General features: G+C 49.7%; 1 protein-coding gene across 1 annotated transcript in view; it reads right to left on the bottom strand.

Annotated features, from left to right (window-relative positions):
- LOC129104555 (BCL-6 corepressor-like) overlaps positions 1-22138 on the bottom strand; it is a 38541-nt gene that overhangs the window by 3663 nt on the left and 12740 nt on the right. Inside the window, 11 exon segments of the mRNA XM_054615278.1 lie at positions 54-199; positions 876-1042; positions 7176-7472; positions 8732-9021; positions 9024-9038; positions 10449-10733; positions 11806-12138; positions 13197-13362; positions 13872-13928; positions 15434-18604; positions 18857-18938. Of these exon segments, the coding sequence (XP_054471253.1) occupies positions 54-199; positions 876-1042; positions 7176-7472; positions 8732-9021; positions 9024-9038; positions 10449-10733; positions 11806-12138; positions 13197-13362; positions 13872-13928; positions 15434-18604; positions 18857-18859 (4930 nt within the window). The 5' untranslated portion in view covers positions 18860-18938.

Raw genomic sequence — 22138 nt, 5'->3', positions numbered from 1 at the left:
GCGGCAGCTGAACAGTGTCTGTGACTAGATAGAAGGCCAAGTGGGGAACTCACCGGTGAGGAAGCGTTCCATGCCGTCGCTGTGGGTCATCTTCAGCAGACCGCGCCCAGAATATGTGGCCAGGGTGGGGTCAGCGCCGTAGGACAGCAGGACTCGCACAACGTCCAGGTGGTCGTTCTCCACAGCGTCATGAATTGGCCTAGACCCACACAGAAGTACACGTTAACGATAACCAGGAACAGAACTGACAACATTTGTATGGGCAATTTTTTTTTGCATTTGTGTCTCCATACAGTTTATAGATGTGTGGGCAGGATTTAAAATATATATTACTGTCAAAGTAATCGTGAAAACTGAGGGCTACGAATCCTTTTAGCAGTATTGTCACAGGTAGAGTTTTTCAAATGTTCCCATATAAACCACTTTGTCTCCTGTAGCAATGCAGACGTTGCGCCACCTGCACGTTCCCTCAATATTGCAATTTATCGATTCCAGATATTTTTATAAGCAAAGGTCTCACCTGTGTTACTGTAATGTTACAAATCTGGTAATGGTTTGATACGAGCTGCTGCACAATGCACCGTTAAGCCTCGTTTCCTAGAACAGACACCCGCTGTACATTTTTAATAACACAGCGATGACATCACTAGCCTTTCCCATTTAAAACCGCAGCTAATCTCTCAAATCACTGCTCTTGCCAAGCAAATAGAAAAAGCAATCCCAGATATTTTTATTTTTTTTGCTATGAGCACTCTCAAGTGACACGCAGGGGGAAAAAAAGGCACAATCAGTGCTTGCCCCGTGCACATGAGTCGTGTTTATGACGTTTTGTGTGTGTTCTTTTAGTGTGCATGCGAACAGAGGCCTTTGTTTACCTGGTGCCGTCCTGCGCACTGCAGTTGATGTCGGCCCCGTAATCCAGCAGGTGCTGAACGATGCTGAGCCAGCCGCGGGCGCACGCCTCGTGGAGAGCGCAGTACCCGGCGTAGTCTCTGTGATTCACCTCACATACTCTGTTCTCCAGACAGTACAGCACCACCTCCTGAAGAGAAACAGCCAACACAGAGGGAGAGAGGGGTTTAGTGTGTGTGTTAGTGTGTGTGTGTGTGTGTGTGTGTGTGTGTGTGTGTGTGTGTGTGTGTGTGTGCGACAACCCAAGCAATACGGACCAACGCACGAGTCAGAGCAGACACATACGCAAACAGGCCTTCCCTTTTACAGTTCCTGTGGGAGAGAAATTAGGGAAAGGAGGAAGTGAGTGTGTTCCTGCACCGGACAAGCACGCACATGCACACACACACACGCACACACACACAAATGCTCCATAGTGCCTGAGCTGGCGCCAAAACACATCGAGGAGACTAAGTGTGACTCAACTGCATTTCGCCTGCCAGAATCCGCTTGTGCACGCACAAGCGTGTGTGTATATGTGTGTGTATACATGTGTGTGTATATATGTGTGCGTCTGTGCGCCGTGGTTGGGCCCGGACGCCACTGTGGGCAGCCAGTTACGATGGCTGGGCTCCGAGCACGGCATAATGGAAGCGGAACAAAGAGATTGGACGGAGGCGCTCGAGAGCTGGAAGCGTTTCCTCTGGTCTAGGGCTGTGACAGTTGGGCATCCAGCACTAAGTAGTCAGACTGGTTTTTATTGGACTGGAGCTGCATCACCAAACAGAGTGGAGACGGAGAGATAGGGAGCGTGCCAGCAGTGTGTTGATATGGGGCCTGTCAAACAAGTGTGTGTTTTCACACTGTGGGAATGTGTTCGAATCTGTGTCTTAGTGTGGAACCGCTTGGAAAATTTACAAAAAAAAAATATATATATATATATATATATATATATATATATAAAATAAAATAAAATAAAAAATGAGAAAAATATAAAAAAATATACACTCATGCGTCCACACGCTCACACTCCGACCTGCTAACAGTCCTGTGCCGAGGGGAGGAAAGCTGCTCATCTGAACCTGGGGAATGACTCCAAACTTCCATTTCTATGCTAATTCTAGCCTGCCGTCTAGTCCAAGTATTTATCTCACTCTCTCTCTCTTTCGGCACAGGGCGGACAGGAGGGAGGGAGGGAGAGAGAGAGAGGAAAGGCAACGGAAAGGGAGAGAGAGAACAGGCTGACGACAGAGGGATGAGAAGAGGGCCGGAGAGGGTGGAAGAACGGGGGAAAGTGAGAGGCAACACCCGCGACAGATGAATGAATCTGTGGACGAAATCTGCCGGGGCCGTCCGCTGGGCTCAGCTGACAATAACACGAGATGAAAGGGTGGGGGGGTGCAGGGTGTTGGAAGTGCAAAGTGCGTGTGTGTATATGTGTATGTGGTGGTGGTGGTAGTAATAATAGGAGTGAAGGGAGAGAAAAAACTAGCTGGGGAGGAATGAGAGACAATGAGGAAAAAGGGGCGGGAGAGAAGTGGAAAGCGGGATCAAGAGAAAAGAAGTGAGCAAGAAAAAAAGAGGGGGGTGGGGGCAGCGCTCCAACTGGTTTCCACTCGCTGCCAACACTCCGTTTGCCTGCTGGAGAGAGATTCAGGAGCGCTGTGCCGAAGCTCCCCTCTGGGGGATTCCACTCGCTATCTGTGCATGTGTGAAAGTGTGTGTGTGTGTGCGTGCGTTTGTGTGTGTGTGTGCTAGAATGAGTGAGTGAATGAGAGCAAGTGTTGCGGAGACTGACGGGTAGAGAATGTCGATATGCAGCTAGCCTGTGTGTGTGTGTGTGTGTGTGTGTGTGTGTGTGTGTGTGTGTGTGTGTGTGTGTGTGTGTGTGTGTGTGTGTGTGTGAGGAGGCGTAGCGCTAAACCTCCGAAGCCGTGTTTAATATCGCTGGGAGAGAGCGAGGAGCTTAGCACAAGAGCCCCGGCTTCCCGCCCCCACACACACACACACACACACACACACACCTCCGCAGTAAAATGACCCCCCCCCACCCCGTCCTCTAATCTCCCTCTCTAGAATGCTTCCCTGCGCTCGCCTGCAATCAATGCATCACTCAGACATTTAACCCCTTGCAGCGCTGCCTTGTATGCTCCTAAAATACAACAGATGTGTGTGTGTGTGTGTGTGTGTGTGTGTGTGTGTGTGTGTGTGTGTGTGTGTGTGTGTGTGTGTGTGTGTGTGTATCACATGTGCAGGTGATGCTTGAGTGGCTTATTCTGTACGATGAAGAGCCAAAATTCTGAGGGGTGAAGTTGGTGCGAGCCCAGACAAGTGAAGCGTGTGGGTGTTTGTATCGGAGCGAGCCAGCCTGCTGTTGAACCACTGCTGGGGTAACAGAGGAATGTGGCCCTCTGGGGATGTCGGATAGAGTTAATTAATTTCACGCCGACGCACGCACGTGCTACTTGCTAACTGAAGAACAATCACCTGTTTTCATAGATCATATTCGCACTCAATAAATGCTTCCGGTCTCAGCCAATGACCTGCTCTGCATATTAACGCTCATCAGCTACACACAAACCGAATGTTAGTTGCAGAGCTACTGCGCTTGGCCAGCTAACCGCTTTTCATGTTACCAGGCGTCAACCTCCTGTTCTGTGTAGTGAAGCCGGTGCTGAAGTGTCTTAAAACTTGCATTCTCTCTACTGACCAGCAGGGGGCGACTCCTCTGGTTGTAAAAACAAGTCCAATTGTATAGAAGTCTATGAGAAAATTACACTACTTCTCTCTTGATTTATTTCCTCGGTAAACATTGTAAACATGAGTTTATGGTCTCAATCTCTAGTTTCAAGTCTTCTTCAATACAGCATGATGTTCATTTAGTAAATGATGGTCCATTTAGAGTCAAATAGACCATAAAGTGGATTATGCTTTAGGGGGGGCTTACTGTGATTGACAGGTCACTGCAGCTACCAGAGACGTATACGGCGTCTCTACATCACTCCTCCGCATTCCAAATATTGTAACTTCTGTTAATTAGTTGCGTAATCCAAGATGGCGTCGGCAAAGAAACCAATGGATACAGTCTATGCATGCTACACACAACAGTAGCTAGCCTTATGCTAACATGACGGCACCAGACAAAATTACTCGCCAAGCTAGCTGCCGTGCCACCAGTTAGCTAACAACTAGTTAGAAAACTAGCTAGCTCGGTCGCTAACTAGATATTTAGGCAAAATGGAAAATTAAAGTGAATTTGTATGTGTCTGAAACTGAATGGGTTGTGTACAGCTGATATGATAGCTAAATTCCTAAATTTTTATGTTCCCTCAAAGGTTAGCACTATCAGGACTTTCAAAAGTCAGTGGGAATTTTCTTCCCAACCATCCACATACTGCCATGGTTTTGGTCCAAAAAATGTTAGCAACCGTAGATGCTGTTCTGACTGGGCACTTGAAATGCAATCTAATTTTTTTTCCTCTTTGCTTGGATCATACACGGATTTGAGGAGGAAAATCAGTAGTGATTCATGTGAGGAGAATAAATGACAGATTGCACCTTTATCTGAGCTTTCAATGGGCAGAGCCGAGAGGGGCCCGGCACGAGGGGGAGAGGGATGAAGACATCCGCAGAATCTCTCATTACCATTTCAAATGCTCAGAGAGCGAGGCAGACGAGGGAGAGAGTGAGAGAGAGAATTAAAGGGGAGTGAGGGAGGGGAGGAAGAAAGAGAGAGTGGGCTTTCATGTGCAGAGGCACGGCTCGCGAAACTAAACGAACATGAAATATGCACGGTGTCGGCCGGGCACCGGGAACCGCGCCGAATAGTGCGTGTAAAATGACATGCATGCATGACGCGGTTCTGCGTGTGCAGGTCTATGCACGAAAAAACGGTCGCTGTGCATGTGCTTACACGGTAACAACCGCTGTTTCTGTGAGTGTGTGTGTGTGTGTGTGTGTGTGTGTGTGTGTGGTGAGCATGTAGGCCTTGTGTGTGCGCGGGTCTGTGGGCGACAGCAGCGGAGAGCCGTCGCTGTGTGCAGCATATGGAGGAGAACACGTCAGGATGCCTGTGCTTATTGGGTCATAACGGGTGTTTCTCTCTGCGTGTGTGTGTGTGCTTGTAATCATCATGTGAGCTGTGTGTGTATGTGTGCTTGTAATCATCATGTGAGCTGTGTGTGTGTGTGTGTGTGTGTGTGTGTGTGTGTGTGTGTGCCTATGTGTCTCGGGCCCTCATATCTCTCTGCCTGTGTGTGATAAGCCCAGAGCTTGCGGCGCTAAAACACCAGCGTGAGACAAGCGCTCTGTGCGTCCACAGGCTTGTATGCAAGTGTGTGTGTGTTTTTGTGTGTGAGTGGGACGGTATGCATAAATTGGTGTGTCTCTGCGCACGTCCTTTTGCGCGCCTGTGTGTGTGTGTGTGTGTGTGTGTGCCCCAGGGGTCTGCCCCAGGCTTATCACACACAGGCAGTGAGAGACGAGCTTCCTGAGAGGGAGAGAGAGAGAGAGAGAGAGAGAACGAAAGGGAGGGAGGGATGGGGGGGGTTGTTTGCGCAGCGGTCAGCGCCTTGTTTGTGTAGTCTCAGGTTTTTCTCCCTCCTCCCCTCTCCACACGCGGAGCGCAGGAAGAGAAAAATGCGAAGGGGGTACGAAAAGGAAAAAAAGAGAGGGAGGGAAAAAAACGTTCGAGAGAGACGCATAAATCAGAGAGACGAGCCAGCTTCTCTTCAGCACGGCTGACTGAACCCTGCTGCTGCGCTGCACCCTGTGCGTGTGCGCGCCTCTCTGTGTGTGTGTGTGTGTGTGTGTGTGTGTGTGTGTGTGTGTGTGTGTGTGTGTGTGTGTGTGTGTGTGTGTGTGTGTGAGAGAGAGAGCGAGAGCGAGAGCGAGGGAGAAAAACAGCCGCCGCCACTGCTAACCACAGTCACCACGGCACATTAGAGGGCCATTAGAACGCGATTATACTCCCAGTGCTTACCTCTCATTCACACTCTTGCTCACTCTCACTCTGACTCACACACAATCGCACGTAATCACGGACACACACGCACACACCTCATCACCATAAATGTGTACGACAAACACACACGGCCATAAAGCAAGCGGTTAATGAGCAACAAAAAGATACCCACACCTATTTACAGTTCTGTGAAGATACCTCTGCTGGCGATAAAAATCATCACGTGCACACACACGCACACACACACACACACACACACACAAAAAGAGTCTTTGTGTGTGTTCATCAAAGAGGAGTGAGTGACTGGGTGGACACACAGCACAATCTGCAGCTCAAGTGGCATAAAAACCACTTGGATCAATAAATCAATTTGTAAAATCTGTCAACAAGGGGGGTGGGGGGAACGCTTAGGCTCACAAACACCAGGGGATGAGGAAGAGAGAGAGACGGGCGGCCCATCCAACTTTAATTAAAAGCTTTCAGAGCAATGGGAGTTGAGAGATTCAGTAGAATATACGCCAGTCTCGTTCTTGTCGTGCATGTGCGGAGAATGAGAGGATCCGGTTTAAGGAGCGAACGATCGGCAGCTACACACAAAGAAAGAGAAGGAAAAAAAAGAGAAAAAAACTCCCGATGCTGGAGAGAGGCAGCGAGCATCAGTCTCCGTATAATGATCCCACCGATCCCTCATGCTGTCTGCGCACGCACGTGCGTGTGTGAGTGTGTGTCACACTTCGCCTCACGGAAAATTAATGAGATGTGAGAGCGGAGCGAGGCAAGGGGAGGGGAGGGAAGTGTGTGTGTGTGTGCGCGCTAGCGGGGAAGAGGAGGAGGAGGAGAAGGAGGGGTGCCAACGACAATCTGAGTCACAAAGAGAGGAAGAGAAAGAGTGCTGAGAGGAAAGAGGGGGGAGGGAGAGAGCGGAAACCTGAGAGAGCGAGAGATGTAGAGAAAGAGAGAAAAAGAGAGTAGCGGGCAAGAGGAGCAAAAAAAAAAAAAAAAAGATGGAGTATGGCGAGAAGAACGCGCGTGTAAGGGTGAAATAGAAGGAAATTATGCAAAAAGCAAAAGAGTGAGCTAGAAAGAAGAAGAATAGGACAGATGCAAAAGAAGAATGAGATGGAGAAAGACAATTTTGAGAAGAAAAAAAAGAAGAAAAAAAGAGAAGAGCCGTGTCTGCCAGAGTCACAGACGGGAACAAAGTAGGGGGAGAAAATGAGCTCAATTTAAGAAGAAGAGAGAGCGTGGATTTGTGTAAGGAGAGAATGTGATAAGAGAGGCAGAGATGAGGCGGGAGGACGGCTGTGAGCGAGGCCATTACCTCGTAGCCCAGCCGCGCCGCTCTCTGGAGCAGAGTCTCCCCGGCGTTCTTGTTCACGATCAGCCGACGGGCCTCTGGTGGGATGGGACGCACCGCGGGGCCTCGGCAGGGGGCCCTGTGAAGCCCCACTGCCGCCGCCGCCGCCTCCTCCGGTGGGATGCCGCCCGCCCTGCCGTTCGCCTGGGGCAGCAGGGTCGGCGGACAGAGTGCGGCGGGGGAGCAGGGCTTGACTGGAGAGCAGGGATAATGATTAGGAGAGGCGGCTCCCTTCCTTGGAGCGCACGGCTGCTCGCTCAGCTAAGGAGAGAGAGAGGGGGGGGAGAGAGAGAGAGAGAGAGAGAGAGAGAGAGAGAGAGAGAGAGAGTGAGTTAGAGCTACTGCCACAAAGCAGGCTGGACACATTCACACATTCACACACTCAAGGGCACGTGGATGAGATTACACACACACACACACACACACACACACACACACGTATGTGCATGCACAATCACACCAACATATAAAAGTATGTGACATTGGGTCAAAATCCATCCAGAAATAAAGATTCATATTTTTAATAAAGAATATTTATTATTATTTATTTCTCCTCAAAAAGCTATTACTTCTCTCTTTTATATACCAGCCACATAAAGCCTTACATATAGATGGATTTTCCATTTACAACATATATGTTTATGTGTGATTATCGAGTATGGGAGACACTACGCATCACTGAAAGCTTTCACACCAACAGCTCCCGTCACTGCAGGTTGGCACGCTACTTTTCTTTGACCGCTAAAACAACAGAGCCCTCGGAGTGCAGCACACGAGAGAGGGAGTTGCCTGCCTCTGTGTGTGTGTGTGTGTGTGTGTGTGTGTGTGTGTGTGTGTGTGTGTGTGTGTGTGTGTGTGTGTGTGTGTGTGTGTGTGTGTGTGAGAAGTGCGTGCCCTCTCAGTGGAATTCCATGTCGAAGCAGCTGTCAGGCTGAGGAGGAGCAGGAGAGGAGAGCAGCGCGGGCGGAAAACAACTAGCCTTCTTTTTTTTCTCTCAAATTTTCCCCATGCTCATTTTTTTTCCCCTCTTTTTTGAACTCCGCCGCTTCATACGCTCCGCCATGGCTGCCACATTCCTAGCTCTGTGTGTGTGTGTTTCTGAGAGAGGGAGCCTGTGTGGGAGTGTGTGTATGTGCGGCCTTGTGTGCTCGGCGCTGAGTGCGATGTATAATTGCTCCGGGGTTTTGTTGTTATGTCAGGAATGCTCACAAACACGCAGACACTCGCGGCCTTCAGCACGCACACTCGCACACAAAAACCGGCTTCGATGACACACGTTCCGACAATTAAGGGGCAGAGACAAACGCACGTGCATGCAGGCGCTCCGCAGGGACTCGATAAGGGCACGAGGAGGTCAAAGCTCCAGCAGCCCTCTAAACATTGTAAACATACTTCCTCCCTCCCTCCCTCCTTCTCCCAGCTGCATAATCAGAGGAGCCGACAGGCATACTGAAACAGAGTCCACTGCTGCACACATCCAGACGCCCCGTGCCACAGCCAGGCACCCTATCAGCACTCACCTTGTCATCTTCGGCTGCTCCCAGATCAGCGGCGCCATGCCGGCCCGGGCTGCTAGGTGTGGCCTCTCTCCTCTTCTCCCGCTCGCGCTCCCTCTGACTGGTGTGTTTGGTCTTGCACGGCCGCTTGCCCTTGGGTTTGTCCGTGTCACTATGGCGACGGGGCTTGACGGGAGGGGGGCCTCCCGCGTCCGGGGCCGGAGAAGGGGGGCCCCTCCTGGGCTCCTTTAGGCTGCGGTCACCTAAGAAGGGGCCCGGCGGGTGCACTCTGTCCTTCAGCTGGCCGGGGGGATGGGGGAAGTAGCTACTCCTGGAGCAGGGAGGGGGCGGGGGAGAAAGAAGGGAGGGAGGCAGAGTGAGCGGCTGATAGTGTGAGAGCTCAGTGGAAGGGGAGGATGGGAAGGTATTGCAAGGCCATCTCTCACCCTCTGTTGGTTTATTAATGAGCGCACAGAGCTGTCTGGGAGCGCAGCAGGCCTGCTCGCTCAGGAAATAAATTAAAAAATGCTAAAAAATAAAATAAAAACACACAGGCTCATATAAACACCCTCCCAACGTAACTTGTGCACACTCATTCAGTACAGCAAGGACACGGCTATGAGTAATCTCCTTAAACAAATGTAGCACTGTCTAGTTCCAGCCTCTCATAATACATATTTACATGAAAAATAAAAACCTGCCCTTGAAACCTCAATGTCAAAATGCTGTTTAATAGCTTAATGGAAATACTTTTCTTCCTTCGGATTCCTGCAAAGCATTTTCTAACTACTCGGGGTCCGTGGTATTAGTAACTGTGTTACAATAGAACCTTTAGAATAAACGGTCGATGAAAATCAGTGCTGGGATAGTGGAAATATATATTTCTATAGCAATAGAACCTTTCAGAATGTGAGATTCTGAACAGAATGTGAGATTCTGAACGGTGATGATTGTGTTCTATCTGATTAGTGGAGTCCTTAAAAAAAAAAAATAATAAAAAAAAAAAAAAAAGGAAAGACCACAGCCCTGACAGACACGCTGTGGAAAAAACACAATCATTTTAAAAACACGGCTGTTGCCAGGGTGATGTTATCTAAAAAGGTAAGAGCAGGAAAAAAAGAAAAAAAAAGAAAATCAGTGGCCAATCAAGGCCTGTGGTTTCTGCAGGAAACATGAAACCAAACCCCCCCCTCCTTTATTCACTTCCTTTAATCTCTCTCCTGCTCTTTTATTCTCTCCTCGTCTGTGCCTCCCTCTGTCTCATTTTGGGCACTTGAACAAGGGAAAGCCCTGGTTTTAATAAGTTACACACACGTTCCCCGCCCCCCTTTCCCTGTAACTGGTCATCAAGGGAAAAAAAAAAAAAAAAAAAAGAATAATCATTGATCACACATAAGTCACACCTGCCCACGCATATCTCCAACAGCCACTTCCCTCATTTGCACTTTCATCGTTCGCACAGAGCCCCCTGAAGACCAGCTCAACAAAAAGCCCAAAAAAGGAGGGGGGGGGGCTGGTCCTCGGGTCCCGTTTGTGATTCCCCAGCCTTTCCTCTGGCTAGAAGAAGTATCCTCTACCTCACTTCCTCTGCTCTTTCCCCAGATGGCTCACGGGAAATCCCCCCCTCAGAGTCAGACTGCTCAACAAGAAAGTGAAACGTGAGCCAAAGATAGATTTCCGTTACCCTAGATGAACTCGGAGATAGAGCGGGCGGTTTGTACTGCTGACGGCTCATTCTTACCATTAAGCAGCTTCTCGCAGCCCCATTTCCTGTTGATCTCGGCTCTGTGCACCGCGGCCCTGTCCTCTGGCTCACCGGGCCGGAACTTGTGTTCCCGCTGGCTCTGGACAGGGACTGCCAATCGGGGCTGGGGCCACGCCCTCTCCTGTTTGATCAACAGGGGCCCGTCGGGAGAGGCCGCACCGGCGGCGGGCTTGCTGAGCCGCAGTCCCTTCAGCTCGATGCAGACCTTGAGTTTCCGGACCTCGTCGTCGTCTTCGTCGGGGCTGGCCTGCTCATGCTCGTCTGCGGATAGCAAAACGCAGAATTTGCATTGTTTGTCATCTCTCATATAAAAGATAAGATGGAAGAAATCTCATCATTCACCTACAAAAGGTCATGAAAAACCCAATCAGCAAAGCATTGTGGGCAAGCTTGAACCGCTACAGTTTCTATTCAAAGTGTCTGAGTAGGTTTTCACTCCTTCAAAAGACACTACTCTCACCTTCTGCAGCACACACAACTATTGTATGTGCACACCTAGCGACCTGCAGACGACTGAGCAGATAGAACAAAGGCCATTAATCACTACGTTCTTATGGCTTGTAAAACCCCCTCTAAGCTTTCTGTTTTTCACAAGTGCAGAGAGGCAGCGAGGGGGACTCGAGACAGACAGATTGCGGAGCAAAAAGGGGAAGAGAAGTCAAGAACCGGGTGGAGACACAAAGCAATAACGACTGGAGAAGCAGAGGGAGAGTTCTTCCCCGTGAAATTCACGGGGGACGGTTATTTGACTCGTCTGCCAGTGCCGGGGAGAGCGAGCGTGATACCACATGCCAGAAAAAGAAAAAAAATAGAAAAAAGAGGAAACCCAAACAGATGAGGGGGAAAAAAAAAAAGAGAAAAGAGATGAAAAGAGCAGCTTTGAAGAGGGTGGGTAAGCGCGGCGGAGGAACGGCAGAGCTGAAAGAGAGAGAGGGGAGAGAGAGAGAGAAAAAAGAGAATGGCTGTCCCTCTTCCCCGCTTCTCTCGCACTCCGCTCAAAGGCAGGATTAAACACTTCTCTGAGCTGGCTGCCACACAGAGCGAAAGATGGGACAGAGGGTGGTAAGGGGGAAAGAGCGGGGGTGGGTTGGGGGGTGATGGAGCAGGTTGAAGGTGGAATTGATTGGGAAAGAGGAAGTGACAAAAGGGAAATATATATATTTTTTTAAAGAAACCAGGGATGAGACAGTGATCAGCATAACACAGGATGAAGGGGAGAGAGTGGGCAGAATTAGAGAGATGCACGGAAAGCAGCAATGAAAGGTAGAGGGGGGGATTTGAGGAAAATGGAAGTGGCATGTGGGCGATGATGCGCGTTCAAGTGAATTCTTACCCGCAGAAAGCTTGGCTCTTTTCTCCAGGTGGGACACCCTGTCTCCTTCCTCCCACTCAGCGTCCTCCTGTTCGGCCTTGAGGCCGAGCTGCCGCTTCCTGTTGGCTCCAAAGCCGGGGCTGGCCTCTAGGTACCCTTTTGCTGGTGTCAAAGTGGGGGGCAAACAAGGACCTCCTTCGGGCTCTCTCTTCACTTTCCAGGCCCCGTCATTCAGCCCTCCTTGGCTTGTACCTCTGGCCCCCTCTCGAGCCCCGTGACCTGGGGACATGGGCTCGCTCAGGCCCCCGCACCTCTGGAGGACCGGGACTCTGTTGGCGTACGTCGGCCGGACACCTGAGCAAGGCAGAGACGGGTGGGTGGACGTGGACAGGGGAGGAAGAGGAGAGGAAGGGCACAAATAAGAAACAAGAGGATGAAAGGGACAAAGATGGACCACGAACCAGACGGACAGAGAGCAGGGAAACCCGGGGAGAGGGTGAGACAGGGTGGGGGAACGACAGAGGGAGAATGCCAGTTAAACAGCAGCCAGCTTTTATTCTGCTTTAAAGACAGGCAGTAAAACTTTGATGGGGTAAAGACTTTTTAATCTGATGTGAGCCGAGCCAACGGGCCGGCGGTTCAGTGCCGCGGCAGGGAGAGGAGAGAAAACATCCTGCGTTCTCACTGCACGCGGCAACTCCCATTCGACCCCCTGCCCCCCCACTGCATGACCGCACCACGCCCTTCTCACACTGAGCGTGACTCTCTTCCCCCACTCCCTCTCCATCTCTCTCCGTGCCATAATTAGGCTCACACGTCAGCCGCGGCCTCGCTCCAACACACAGCTGGGCTCCCAGCCAACGCAACTCTCCCTTCTCCCCCTTCCTCCCCCGCCCCCTCTCGCTCTCTTTTTCCGTCGCGCTCTCCCATCCGCTTTCACCCGCTGACTCTACCCCCCCCCAGCTTTTACTCTCCCTCTCTCACGCAATCTCTGCCCCTCCTTCCCCCTCTTTCCCCCTCTCGATCGTCTCTTCGCGCAGATAAGCACAAAAGACTTCTTGAAAATAAAACTCCCCCTCTCCGTCTCTCTTGCCGGCTCATTCGCTTGTGCTGCGTAGCTTGTGTAAGACTGTGTGTGTGTGTGTGTGTGTGTGTGTGTGTGTGTGTGTGTGTGTGTGTGTGTGTGTGTGTGTGTGTGTGTGTGGAAAGCGCTTGTCTTTTTTTAGAGTGACCCGGTCTTGCCTCAGCGTTTGCTGCAAGTGCATGTGAGCGTGTACGTGCGCCCATTGTTTGTGTGTTCCTTTCTGAGCGTTCATTTGCAGAGTGGCTGTGTGTGTGTGTGTGTGTGTGTGTGTGTGTGTGTGTGTGTGTGTGTGTGTGTGTGTGTGTGTGTTTGGTGCTGGGTTACTCACCCTCCCTCTCTCCCTGCCTGGTGGTGTGTTGGCAGTGTTCCAGCACTCGCTCTCTGCGCTGGCCGTCTGCCAGCTCCTGTCCTGCTGCCGCTGCCGAGGCAGACACACACACACCGCCGCCCTCCTTCTCCTTCAGCTCCAGCTCCGAGAACCGCATCATTGCCCGCTGTGCGCGCACACACACACACACACAAAAATGCAGAGGAAAAACCCATGAAACCCACTCATCGTCTGCCCACGCCGCACACACACACACACACCTCTCTATCCTCAATCTGGCCTCAACAGCTACAGAAGCAAAAAAATTGCGTCAGAAATCACATCATCTTAAAAAATTCAAAGAAAAAAATGCCAAGGAAATTAAACCCACACACACAAAACGCACACAGGACAAAAAGGTAGACAGATAAATCACAGGCATGGCATCAAGACACAGATTAGACTACTGCAGCCACTGTGAGTCCATGCGCTCTGGGGCTTAAATCCTGGCATCTCCCTTCCTGAAACATAAACATGGCTAGGAAACATATACATCTAAGCCCTGAGGCAGAGAGAGGAGAGGAAAAAGAGGAAAGAAGGGAGTGGGGAGAGAAAAAAGGAATGTGCAGCGATACAGAGTACAAAGGAGACAGAGCCCATCAGAGGCAGATGTGATAAGAAATGTAAAGAACTGACCTCCCAGTTAGCTGCAGGTTGACTTATATTACTCCCCTCTCGTGATATGACTTCCATCTAAGCAATTAGAATGGGGGGGCTCAATATATCTGTCCATCATTTCATCTTTTTTTTAATGACTTTATGTTACGTTTCTCAACATGTTTCTTTTAACACACAATAGGCAGCCACAATCCCACAAAATGACACATTCAAATTAAAGTGACTCAACAGGTCAATTATCGCTGCATCAAAACTATCAAATGGTTTCTGAACTGCACGAGTGACAAATTTTGTAAAATTATAATAAAAAAATAAATAAGAGAATCAAAACGGTATGTTCATTTTGAGCGTGATTGATAACGCCGATTCAGTTTTAGAAGTCTTGTTTTTATTTATTTTTTCCAAATAGACTTCCACATCTTACGTTGAACATGTTCAGAAATAGGAGCGTTTGATAGCTTTGTGTTGCAGCTGTGCATTGACAAGCATGACACAAGACAAAACCACAGTGTTCTTGGGCGCGTTCACAACATAGACAGACATGTGCAACTTATTAAGATATCCGCCTCTGAGCCTGTGGATACTATAGCATAGGCTTTGTTTGTGTTTCTACGCTGAACATGGAGCACATAAGGAACCAGAGGTAACGGTCTAAATTTGTTGCACAATGTGTGCATCAGAGTGTTAGGGGATGATGGCCGAGGGTAGGGGACGTCGCTGTGGTGGTGCGTTTATAGATGCAACGTGATGCGTGTTAGGAGATAGGGTCTTTTAGCCCACGGGATGAGGAGAATTATGTCCTTGGACAGCAACCAGGCAGGACAGTGTAAAGGCCATCAGGGGGAGGAGCGACTGGTGGGTGGGGGGGTCATACAGAAAGCCTAAGAGGAACCCCCAAAGAGGGCAGCTGCTGGTTTTTAAGCACACTGCAAGCCCTCCACTGCCCCTCACCGTGGGGTTAAGCATAGCCGGAGGCGGTGTGAACTGTGAGGCTGCCACAGTCACGCTCCGGAACTACAGTACACGGCTCTATAGCACCAGTCAGCACTAACACATGCTTTAGCCCCAAGGCAGTCACACAAGGACAAGCACGTACGCACACACAAACACGCACGCGTGGAAAAATAACCTTTACGATGACTGCTCGCCTATCAACATACAGAGATGGCAGCCCTGGTTAACCTTTGAACTGCCTTCCCTGATAGAGGGCCTCCACTGGCCTTACACCAGCTCACTGGGACAATGGAACTGAGGGGAAGGTCAAGCCTATGGCCAGGACAGTAGCATGACAGCGTTTATATTATTCTGTACTGTGTTTTAAATGCGAGTGCGCCAATTTCATGCAGGGTTTGTTCTACAGGCAGCAAGGGAATAAAGACAGTGGCCCTTGTGGTCGGGTTTATCCTTGCGTGGATGTCAGGACTAAAGTATGTCTAAAAAGTCTGCACATTAGAAACATTGATCATTATGACCTCTCCCCAGCACCCACCAACTTGAGCCCAATATACCCTGTACTGTATACACACACACACACAAACACAAACACACACACACACACACACAAGTGTTAAAGTTCTTACCTGCAGGGCTCTCTGTTCACGGCTCAGCTTGCTGGAGTCAGCATACAGCTCAGTGGTAACACATTTAAAGCGGTCGCCAACGTAGCCTGAAGAGTTAGCTATCCTCTTGGCCAGACTGGATCTACGAGAGCCTTTAGGTGACGTCAGGCTGTCCTCTTCGTAGTCATCGTCGTCGTCCCCTTCTCCTTGAGACTCCCCTAGGTCAACAATGCTGTCTTCCTTTTCAGTCTCCCCCTCACATGCTCTCTCCTCTTTCACTGCATCCATGCAGTGCGGAGAGAAGTGAAGAGCCCGGCTGTCTCTGTCCCGTTTGTCCTTACCGGAGCTGCGCTCCCCAGATGTGCGGGCACAGTGCAAGGTGCTCTGGTCTTGGTCGTCAGGATCTGGGCTGGGGCTCCGCTCCTCCGGGCTCTCCTCTGCTTGGGCGAACTGCCCTGGAGAAGTCGGGGATGTGCTGGAGGTCACCCCAGGACAGCCCGTGTCCTGAAGGGCCTTTGGTTTCCCAAAGGGAGTTTCTGGCTGTCTATCAATGTGACTGGGCTTCAGGGTGGGGCTGTGTCTAGAGTGGATGGGATAAGGATGGGAAAGGCGGTGTTGGTGTTTTGGCTCGTACTCAGTCTTTGTCAGATTTTGGTTACTATGACAACATTCATTTTGGTTAACCTTGCTGCTGGTCTCAGCAGAGGGTTTGTGGACTGCTGGGGTAGACTCAATATCTGTGTCTGAGTGTACAAGGTCAATGCAGACAATCTTTTCTCTGGATGTTACAGAAGAAGAGGGGGGTTTGCTTTGATTGCCACCATGTCCTTGTGCCCCTGCTTCCCTATCAGACTTCATTTGGCTTCCTTCACCTATCTCTTTCCCAACGCTGTGATCTCTGTGGCCCCTGCATTCTTCGACAAGCCCCCGGGATTTCTCCTGTCCCCGGGGCTTCAAGGTTGCATCTCCCCTCTCTGCCAGCTTGTCTGAGTGCGTTTGCATCAGTGGATGGGCCATCTCCTGTGAGTTGTAAGTGAGGTATTCCCCTCCTGGACCAGCTGGGAGGTTGTGGTAGGGTAAAGGGTGTTTTGCTGCCAAGTGGGTTGGGTAAAGGCTGTTGCTGCCCAGCAATACTGGGTGAGGGTAGACTGGGCCTTTGCCCGCGATTGGCAGGGAGTGTAACGCCATGCCATCAGGGATGGGGTAGTGCAGGTATCTATTGGCATAGGCCAAACTGTGGTTTAGGTAAGCGTCGCTTTGAGGAAGGTAAAGGTGGCCAGGGGTGTGACCGTTCTCTAAACAGGGCCTCTTGTATGATGACAGTTCTGGAGTTGTTTCACCTCTCTTAGTGGTCTGGGAGGACTTCTCTGTTCCCTCTCTGTGGTGGCCTAGGTGTTCTGAATGGCTAGGGCTGTGTTTGTGCCACTCGCCATTGGGCTTGGGAGAAAGAGCCCTGGAGCTGACCAGAGAGGAGTGTTGAGAGGAGGACACATTATGGTTGGGCTCCCCTGTCCTTGGACAGGATGAGCTACGTTGCTGAGGAAGTACTCTCTCCAGACCCTTGTGTTTGATGACAGAGGGTGAGGAGCCTTTGGCTTGAGAAAGGCCCAGGTCTGTGTTAGGCCTTGGGGAGGGGGGCAAGCCCGGTGTGTGCTGCGTACGGGAGGGAGAAGGGCTAGGTACAACCCAGGAGGAGTGTAAAGTGCTTATCATTTCCGGCCTTTCTGGGACCTTTGAAGAAGTGCTGCTGACCACAGAGTGTGGGTGGGAGGAAGGGGAGAGGGACAGATTTTTGTCCTTCAGGAGTTCTCGGCTAGGGGGCAGTCCATAACGTGCGCCTGATGCTAAATTGTCCATCTTGACTGGGAATCCATTAGGAGGCAACCCAAACTCCAGCATTCTTCCAGACAAATCCAAGGGCTTCTCTGCCGAGTCTTTGGTTGCTTGGGGTTGGTGAGCTGGCCTTTCAAAATTGGGTTGGGAGGGAGACCTGCTGGGTCTCCTTTCAGATCCCGCGTTTCTGTGCTCGGGCGCGCCGTCTCTTGGCCTAGATTTGTGGGGGCTGGGCCGGGCAGGAGAGGGCTGCTCTGATGCCATGCTGCTTACGGAGAATGGACGAGGAATGGACTGCGTGGATGAGGATGAGGCAGATATTGAAGAGGATGACGAGGTGGATGGGTGTCCTATCCTAGCAACTGGGCGTTGTAAATCCAGTGAATTGTCAATAAGGGCAGGAGGGTGGGGAGGCTGGGGAAGGCGAGAGGATGCACGAGGAGAAGAATCAGTGGGCAGACTATTATTATTCCCACTATTGGTGCCACTAGTGTTAGAGCTACTGGTATTATTGTTGTTGCTAGGGCCCTTCCTAGAGGGAGGTCTGCTTGGTCTGCTGCTCCTGCTAGGGGACCGGTCCCTGTCTATGGCAGCCTGATGATGCTGAGGGTGAGGGGAAGGTTGGTGAAGCTGCTGTGCAAACTGAGACGCAACACCAAGCCCCTTGTCCTGGCAGTGGACCATGGATGTGGGGGCCACTGTCACTGCAGGAATCCTCATAGGGGGCGCCACCAGGGGAGAAGAGATGGGGGAAGGGGGATAGGCGGGCATATAGTAGAGCCTCTCAGCAGCGGACACGGCAGCAGCAGGGTTGACATTGCCCCCCTGGGATGCACACAGTGACGGGTAAGCCAGGTGCTGGGCAAGATAGGGGTTGGGTTGGCTGAGCAAGGAGGCTTTGTACATGTTTAGAGCCGCGTACTTGGATGTGTCCATGAAGGGATACATGCTGGCTTCAGGGTAAGGGCTGAACCAAGGCAGGCGGAGGTAGCTGCCACCAGCGCCTACCAAGCCCAGTTCAGATGCCTTATCTCCAGGCCCTACTCTGCGTTCCAAGCCTAGACCTTCAGCTCCAGGAACCAGCACAGGCTTGTGCAGACCTGGAGGAGTGCCCTTGTAGAGGCCCAGGTATCCATTAGTGGCCTTACGACTGTCCAAGTGGCCATCAGGCTTGTAAATGAGCTCTGGGAGACCATCTCTGTTATAAGTGAGGGAGTGGGAGGGCGTCTCTCGGCTCTTATCCGCTGGCAGTGCTCTGATGCCTGGGTATACAACCCCACCATGGAGACGAAGACCGTCGTGCATCAGAGTGCCTCGGTCCAGCCCCATCGCTGCCAGGGGCGTCAGCCTTGCATCCACCTGTAGCAAAAACCAGGGATGCCAGAGAAGTAAATGTGACTCAGATCCCTCAAAGAAAATTTGGAAAATCTCACAATAAAACAACTTCGAAACAATTACTGCTAAACAAAGCACAAAAAGGATTGCTTAATGCTCTAGGTTTGTTGCGTGCATGCACATAGTGAATCAGACATGAAATGGTTATTTCCAGGTAATAATGACTAACGCGACAAATGAGTGTAAACGGTACTTAGAATGAGCATGGGGACTTGCCATGTTTTGTGTGATGTGGTTGCCTTGTCTTAGTTCCAGGTTGGTTTGAGTCTCAGCATCGACATCACGAACAGATGTTGCCCTGTGGAGATGAGAAACAGTTAGCAGTCAGTGTCTTGGCTCTGACGCACACACACACACACACACACACACACCACAGCTCTGTTGCCACCTCACTGCCCAAAAAAAAAAATCGACAGGGCTAAAATAAAATCTCCATCAGAGAAATTAGATACAAATATAGAATTAAGTTAATTAAATAAATGCAAATTTACAAAGAAAGGAAAGGTAACAGCATTGGAAGCTATAGTCAGCCTTACACACACACACACCACACACACACACACAACTGAAGTAGTCAGTGGAGATGAAAGCACTGTGTGGGCTCCCCTCCCATCCATCAACACCCCTCAGCCACCCCCATCCTCCCCTCCCCTCCTCTGACCCCCATCCTGCCCACCCCGTGGGCTAGACGTGCATTGTGGGGCTGTGTCTATTCAGTCACGTTCTCCACACTGGTTTTTCCGTGCCCTCTCTGACCCGCTCTCTCTGGCTGCCTCAGCCAGCGGAGCGAGGGAAGATTATACATCAGAGACCACTTCGGTGGGAGACCATTTGCCGCCCGCCAACGCAGAGCCACGGATCAACAAACTCTCACACCAAAGAACACTCGGAAAAAAGTTCAGTATGCAAAAGAGAAAGAGACAACTGTGAATAATTCACAGCAAACCATAGATTGAGTTTGAAAAGGAATAATGGAAGGACAAGTATAAAGATAAAAAATAAGACCACCAGATAAAAATGTTGTTTCTTAGACGTTGTTGTTCTTTTGTTTTTGATCACGAGAGAAACGACAATAAGCAATAAAACATCAAGATCCTTGTGTGTGTGTGAAAAATCCTTTATCTGTAAATGTTTTGTTTATCATTTTGCATTTCTTTAAAGCACCGGAGCGTAGCAGAGCTGTTATTCTATGTTAAAATATTGAATAAGTAACAGGAAGATTGTTATCATTTATTCATTTGTGCTAAATTTTAGGAGATGTAATAATTGGTCTTTGACATTAAATCTGTGCTTTTATCAGCAGGGTGCAGATTGGGGCTGGATTTTACAACTTTATAAGAATAACAGATAACAAGATAGGTATTGCCAGGATCAAATAACTTTGGGGGTAAAACATTTTTTTCATGCAATTACTCCAATGTCCGCAAGTAGCACAACTTCTATGACAAATGTGAACCATGTTTATTTTTATTGATATATTTGCCTCGCTCTTAACTTTTGAACAGCAAATTTACAGTATTTTTTCCTCCAGTTAGTATTTATGTTATGGCGCCAGTATAGTATATCTAGAAATCTGCTTTGTGACAATGCTTTGTATTAACGAGTGAACGATATCACATTGAAAAAGCATTGGTGAGTGAGATCTGAATACAAACAAAGTGGTCTGGCTAAATTCCAAGACACCTTCTCAAAATCCTCCAACTGGTAAAACAGTAACAGGAAAAGGTGAATTACTGCTCCCACTTCGCAGATTTTATTTTTAAAGGAAATATTTAAGTTTTAACTGATGATAGTTTAAGGTGGACATTTCTGCAAGTCTGGGGGAGCCAGTGCAGGAATGAGGTGGGGGGAGAAGTGCCTTTAAATAGTAAAAGTGAATCCTCGGCGGTGCTGAGAGCAGCAGGGAAACTTGGCTCCTCGATCATCGCAGAGAAACGCCCCTGAGCCTCGCTGCCGCGCCGCTGGCACGCCACTTTTATTGCCGTGACCCGGGGCCCATTAATCAGCCTGTTGCGGGGGCCCCCTCGGCGCAGCTCCTCCCCGCCCCAGCGCGCCCATCCCCCAACAGCTCCCCGAGGCCACAGTCCTGCTCCAACAACATCCGCGTTCGGCAGAACTGAAACGGTGTGCGTGCTTGGGGTGAAAATCTGCATCAGTGTGCATGTGAATGTGCGCGCAGCCACGTGAAGGGCTGGATCTGTGCTGCACAGACAGCCGCTGAGAAATCACACCAGTCCCGTCGCTCGTATTTCCTGGAGCGTCACGTGCAGCTCTCTGTCTCTGTCTCCCTCTCTCACACACACACACACACACGCACGCACACACGCACACTCACAAAGCGGCTCTTATTGCACGGAAAAATTCTGCGCTCCACGAGACCAAACGTGATAATGAAAAAAAATAAGCCTCTTACACAAATGCAGATAGTCAATGACACGCTGCTTTTCTGGACATTTCCGTTTAACCTAAACGCAACTTTCACCGCTTTAATGAAAGATCTGTCCTCGACATAAAGATCTGTCCTCGACATAAAGATCTGTCCTCGACATAAAGCCTGCGTCTGAGATGCTTTTTCCAGAAACAGAGAGAAAAACAGGAGACAAAGAGAAAGAGAGAGGAAAGGGTTTGTTCTTTCAGGTCCATAAAAAAAAAAAAAAAAAAACAGTGTACCGTCTTAAGGCCTGTCATTACTTCTCGACGTGCCCACACGGTGCCGACGACCGAGTGTGTTTGCGCGGCCACGGCGCCTGTCATTTCCATGAAATGAATAGTACCCCGTCCAGAAGAGATGAGAGGCTGTGCCGGGCCTCAAGGTCAGGATCAAGCACTTGGCGGCACGCACAGCTGGGAATAGCCTCTAGGACACGGCTTCTCCAAAGTATGGACCTGGGTTCTGAACTGTACTGTGCTACCACCAGATGATGCTTGTGTTAAATGCTGCGCCACATTTAAGGGAAAAGGGTGCAAAGTAACGTTGTTACCATCCTCTATAGCCAGAGGAAACATTGTGGACAGGCGTCCGATTACGCAGAACGACCTCGGTTCCATTAATCGTTAAAAACATTAAATGGAAGATAATGTAAATATATAAAATGGTATTTAGGTTATATTTGATGCAGCAAAATATTTTTTTTTTGTGTGTCTGCGATTTTCTTACTTTGCATTTGTAATGTAGCCAATAATGTGTTGCCAAAGAATTGCATAGACTTAATTACACTTTTGTGAAAATAACTTTCATCAATTGGAACTATCATCTCGTCACTGACAATATGACAATAAGGAAAGAGAACAGTTAGGAAATTGAGGCTACTTTAGCCATCGGCACAGAGCGCATTTCTTAAATGCTACTGTTAGTTTAAAGCTGCATTTGAACTATATTCCGGTCCAAATGACTTTACAAGACACCATACAGAATTTATGGGCAACCATCTGGAAAGCCTGTGTGGCTCGCAGTTATTAAAACAAAAGATAGAACAGGTTTTTAAAAAAATAATACAC

Source organism: Anoplopoma fimbria, chromosome 16 (assembly GCF_027596085.1).
Source record: "Anoplopoma fimbria isolate UVic2021 breed Golden Eagle Sablefish chromosome 16, Afim_UVic_2022, whole genome shotgun sequence".
Lineage (NCBI taxonomy): Eukaryota > Metazoa > Chordata > Actinopteri > Perciformes > Anoplopomatidae > Anoplopoma > Anoplopoma fimbria.
The sequence above is the reverse complement of the archived record's forward strand: the minus strand, read 5'-3'. Positions and strand labels throughout refer to the sequence as shown.